Genomic DNA, 5,446 nt, shown 5'->3' on the forward strand with positions numbered 1-5,446 from the left:
TCCCGTGTTGGGAGCGTCATGTCGCCGGACAATTATTTCGACAGACGCCTCACTCACGGGGTGGGGCGCGGTCATGGACGGCCGCTTTGCGAGAGGCTCCTGGCAGGAGCATCATTTCTCTACAGTCTCGCACATAAATTGGCGTAAATTGGAGTTATCTGCCCGCTCTCCGCGGTCGCATCAAGCTGGCACATCAGATCCTCCTGTGGTCCCAGCAGAGACTGCTGTCTCTCAGAGCGACGTATATCCTGGGGACCCAGAATCAGGGAGCAGACCTGCGGTCGAGACAGGGGCTGAGGCCCGGGGAATGGAGACTCCACCTCGAGGTGGTGGAGTTATTGTGCGAAAGGTTCGGCTCTATAGACGCGGACCTGTTTGCGTCTCAAGAGACTACACACTGTCCACTGTGGTTCTCCCTCTCGCCCCCACAGATGCCATGGTGCAGACGTGGCCGAGGCAGCGTCTGTATGCTTTTCTGGAGCAGGTCCGTTAGGACGGTGTCAGCCTACTGCTAGTAGCCCCGTTTTGGCCGGCCCGAGTGTGGTTCTCGGACATAATATCGCTCCTGGAGGGAGCCATGGCAGGTCCCTCTGAGGGACTCAGGCGGAGGGCCAGGTCTTTCACCATTTCCCCGCCCTGTGGAGACTGTGGGTCTGGCCCTTGAGAGGGCCCAGTTCCTTGAGGCGGGTCACACGCTACCGTTCTAGCAACGCCAATAAGATTAGAGTAGTTTCATTCATGATTTCATCCCTGCCACGCCCAGAGGCGTTCCCATAGTGTCGTCACCGACGCGTAACCCGAGACGTTCATTGTGGCCTTTAAAAAGAAACCAAGGAGAGTTAAATCCGGTTCAATAAACCAGAACATATTTAGGCCTGATCCAAAATGTGGTCATCCCGAGTTATTAGATATGCTGACACATAGATGCAAGACCCTCGGCTACCGGACCGACCGGGACCGATTAGACTGAATCTAATCAGCCTGACTAGAGTCCAGGATTGGGACAAACCTGTAAAGAACCATCTCGTTTACGGTAGCTGCCAGACTGAGGCCCTGTCTACATGAACACAGAAACGCAGCATCAGGTCTCTGAAACCAAACATTTTTGAAATCCAGAGCTTTTATTTTGAAAAGTTCTGAACATTCAAAAGAGTCTCTGGCCTGCTTGACACACCGATAAAGCCGTCAGTAAATGTGTGGTTGAATGATTCAGGGAAATGAAAATAGGCGTCAGTAGGTTTATTAATACAGATCAAACGCCGGCTGCCAGCTTATCTGACAGATTACATCAGTCTGATTTAGGTAACTATTTTAGAACATGTCATGCGGTTTCAGAGCTGCGGTCCTTCACGCTAGAGATGTTGCATAAAAACAGCTTCTATACATAAATACAACCTTTTTATTTTCTCTTTAAAAGTAAAAGTGTAAAAGTGATCTCATGAGTGCTTCCCGTCAGCTAGATCACGTACTCGATGTCTCGTGACACACAGTAGCCCAGTATTATTATATTTTGCACCTCATGGTTTACGTCCAGTGCCAACTTGTAAGCACGGACTTACCCGGTACCGGGGACGAGACTCTACAGCCCTGTAAGAAGTTCTGTTCTCAAGCTGTGCGCCTGTAAAGCACTGGAGTATTTTTGGTTAAAGGAATATTGGAAGCTTAATGTTATTTGTAACATGGTTGTATGGAGACAAATAGTGTTTTGAAGAAAACTCCCAATAAAAGTGAACATATAAACAGTAATTACGGCCAAAACGTGGACATTCGGCTGGTATATATTTGACAAATTGTGTAATAACTGTTGTATATCAGTTTCTTTTCATCAAATTTACAGTTACAGTTGTTTTCCAGGTGTATAAGAAGATATTCAGGTGCATTATAATGAGTTGGATGATGGTTTTAAAGGTGATATTGCTGTTAAAATATAGATTTTATACCAGGCCAGGATGAAAATATCACATTTTCCTTTATTGCATCTCCATTTACTCTTTAATAGCAGAACAAATAGGTTATTTTAGGCACTCTTCCTGGAAATAGGTGTCTGTTTGGATGTTACAGTGTGAGGTTAATGTCAGTGCAGGGAGAGGTCTGTGTGGTCTTTCCCCTACTTTCCCCTATTATTGTCTTTACACCTGTTAAAGCACTTTGTAACTTGTTTTTGAAAAGTGATCTACAAATAAAGATTATTATTATTATTATTATTAATTTAACTATACTATAGTTGCAATGCACAGATGTTGTAGAAGCAAGGATTTTTAAAGATGTTAGCACAGAATATCAGTGAACACGATGCAGGGTTTTGCAGAATTCTAGTCTGGAGACAGTTTTGGTGAAGATTCCTCCGCTGACGCCTGCCTCTGCTCCCTCCAGGTACCTGAAGATCGTCCATCCTTTAGGAACTCACATCCTGCAGACGGTGCGAGTTGCTCGCATCGTCTCTGTGGTAACCTGGGTTTTCCTCTTGACCATGACGAGCACCTACGTCCTGATGTCGCTTTTCACCCAGGAAGCGTTAACCTCGGTCCCCGAGGCAGTGAGCTGTGACGTCCTGCACAGTAAACAGCTCAGCCTGTTATACAAAATCATCCACTGCTGCTCCGCTGCCATTTTCCTGCTCGTCCTGGTCTCCCTGGTCTTCTTCTACTACAGCACCTCCCGCAAGCTATCGCTGGCACAGCAGAGGCAGCCGGCATCCTCCGGCTCCAAGAAGCTCGCCAAGTCACGGAGGAACATGTTGGTGCTGGTCAGCGTCTTCTTCGTTTGTTTCGTCCCCTACCACCTGATTCGCTTACCCTACGCTTTCGTGAAGAATGGCTGCTCGCTGAGCCAGGCGTTCTTCTACCTGAAGGAGCTGACCCTCATTGTGTCGGTTCTCAACGTCTGCCTGGACCCGCTAATCTACTTCATCTTCTGCAAGGCTTTCCGGGCCCAGATGAGCCTGAGGAGGGTGTTCAGCCCCACACAGGAGGCAACGCATGAAGCAAACGCCGAGAGGAGGAGCAGCAGCTTGTGGCTGAGCACCATCAAAATCAACAGGAAGACGTCGCTCAGCTCGGCGACAAAGCAGACCAACATGCTGTAGCTTAAAGCTGACAGACATAGACACCCATGACTTATATAAACTATAACACAATGGGAAATATGTGCAAAGACTGACAAGAAAGAGCGGCCGACCCGTGGTTGGACTGTTTTTCTCTTTAAGCTACAGAACGTATGAGGGACCTTTACTCATTATTTCTTTGTAATAGCAGTAAAACTTAACTTAAGTGTCTTCAAGCCAGTGATGTGAGAAACATCCACTGAAAGTATTTTATGAAACAAAATAAAGAACTTGGCCTTTGTTACCTGTTGTTGATATTAAAAGTGACCAAAAACACAAGAAAAGTTTGATTTTGTAGTAGCTTTCCCTCAAAATCCAGTTTTGAAGGGTATTAAAATTGTACAAATTAATTCCAGTACAGAAACAGTAATGAGTATCAGTCCCTGAGGATCACCAGCGAGGTTAAACTACTGGAGTTTAAGAAAAACAACCTGAACACCTATGAGCCTGGACGCTGGAGCGACGCTGCCTCATGTTTTCATTGCAAACCAGGACATTTTGGCTGTACGTACGTCACTGAAAAGGAAACAGGCTACAGCGAAGCTGTTTGGTAGACAGGTGCTGTCTTGAGACTGGGAGTGGCAGTGGAAGAAGTGTTGCCAATACTGATATTGATTTATAATTAATTAAACATGCCATTAAATTATTTGTAGACTTTATGTACATAATGCGAATCTAATATGAAAATACAGGGAAGACATGTTGTTTTATTACTGTTGTGTAACCCACATAAACCCACAGGATCTTTATCCATTTCATATACATGCACAATAAGTTAACTGGTACAAGTTGTGGTAAAGCTTCAACACATGTTTATGTTCAGCAGCACTGCTCGGAGGTCAGAGTGAAAGCTCAGTAACATCCAGTTAGTAAACGTGAGAAAGAGTTTTGAAGAAGACATTAGATGCAAGAATGCCTGCATGTTTGAACTGGTGCAATGTGTCTTTATTGCTTAATAAAGACACGAAAGTGACGCCATAGACAACAGCCTTCAATGAGCACAACACCAAACTGGTTGCGGCTGAGTCGTTCAAAGATGTGGTCATTATTCCTGTACTGACAGTGAATGTGATAAATTATAAATACCTGCAGAGGTTCTGCATGAGAACATTATTAGGCCCATATGAGTGCAATATACAAAATAAACATTTAGGCTACGTGTATTGGGCATGTTACATCAGAATACTGGTTACTTACTAGTTATTATTGTTCTCATTAGTAGTAATATTAAATGTTCTGAGGAGAGTTTGGTGAGGTTTGCAACCAAAGCAGACTTTTCTTACAGATGGGATGCGACTTCCGCTCGTCCTGACCTCCATGTTGTCTCTGCTGCGACACGTCAGGTGTTGCTGCTAAATAAAAACATATTGGACTCCAACGTCTCCTGGATGTGTAAAGACTGGAGGAAGCTCCCTACACCAACTTCTGAAGTTGATAATGTGTCAGATGTTTACAGCCCCCAAGTGGCGAGATCAGTTAATGCAGTTTGAAGGACTTAAACCTGAACATTAATTTCACAAAGACTCACAAATGCTTACTGGACTTTAAAGAAACAAACGAGGCTTTTCAGATGAGCAGAGGAGAAGCAGACCCGCAGTTTAAATGTATTAATTAGGGTGGATCAGTAATTTAGGGTGCTGTATGTTAGTACTTGGGGTGCTGTTGGTCTGACTCAACCTGCTGATTCTGCATTCTTACTACTACTAAAGGACCAGCACGCTGACACAAAGACCATAACCATGAAAACACCAAAGCAAGAATTAAAACACAGAACCCAGACAAGGCCCAAATAATTACAAACACAGATAGACAGACCAGGATCATGACAGGCTGCAGAAAATCCTTCATATGTTCTGGTTATATATAAAGTAAGTATTTGGTTGATGGATAAACATCTGCATGTCTCCTGTGGACCACAGGTGTGAGAGACAGACGGTGAGCTGAGACCACCGTCTTTATTGGGGCTTGACCTTTAGAACTAAATTACCTAAATTATCTTAAAAATGTCTTTTACCAGATGTTTTCACACCTACACACTTGTTTAGTGTTTCAGGTCGTCACCACATCGCCTGTTATCATTCTTAGAAATCGTTACTTCTGCAGAGGTGACTGTAGCGGTGTCGTGTGTTTCCGATGCTTTCCGATAATATTTTTTGCATAGGTGTCATTTACGCTGGGGACGCTGGGGACATGTCCCCACCACTTTCTGAAATGGCTGACTTTGTCCCCACCACTTTTTTTAAAACATAACTTGTTAAAAACGTTCTGAAGTACAGCTTGTAGTTAAATAACAAATGAAAATGTTATGTGGTTATGTTTGAACAGAACCAATTCAGGTCTTTC

General features: G+C 44.3%; 1 protein-coding gene across 4 annotated transcripts in view; it reads left to right on the plus strand.

Annotated features, from left to right (window-relative positions):
• Positions 1 to 3,666, plus strand: part of LOC123986167 (P2Y purinoceptor 14-like) — a 14,900-nt gene extending 11,234 nt beyond the window's left edge. For all 4 annotated transcript variants that reach the window (XM_046074284.1, XM_046074287.1, XM_046074286.1 and 1 more), the window contains one exon: positions 2,374 to 3,666. In XM_046074284.1, the coding sequence (XP_045930240.1) occupies positions 2,374 to 3,085 (712 nt within the window). In that variant the 3' untranslated portion in view covers positions 3,086 to 3,666. The remainder of the gene's footprint in view (positions 1 to 2,373) is intronic.
• The last annotated feature ends 1,780 nt before the right edge of the window (positions 3,667 to 5,446 follow it).

The sequence above is a fragment of the Micropterus dolomieu genome, linkage group LG17 (assembly GCF_021292245.1).
Source record: "Micropterus dolomieu isolate WLL.071019.BEF.003 ecotype Adirondacks linkage group LG17, ASM2129224v1, whole genome shotgun sequence".
NCBI classification, from domain to species: Eukaryota; Metazoa; Chordata; class Actinopteri; order Centrarchiformes; family Centrarchidae; genus Micropterus; species Micropterus dolomieu.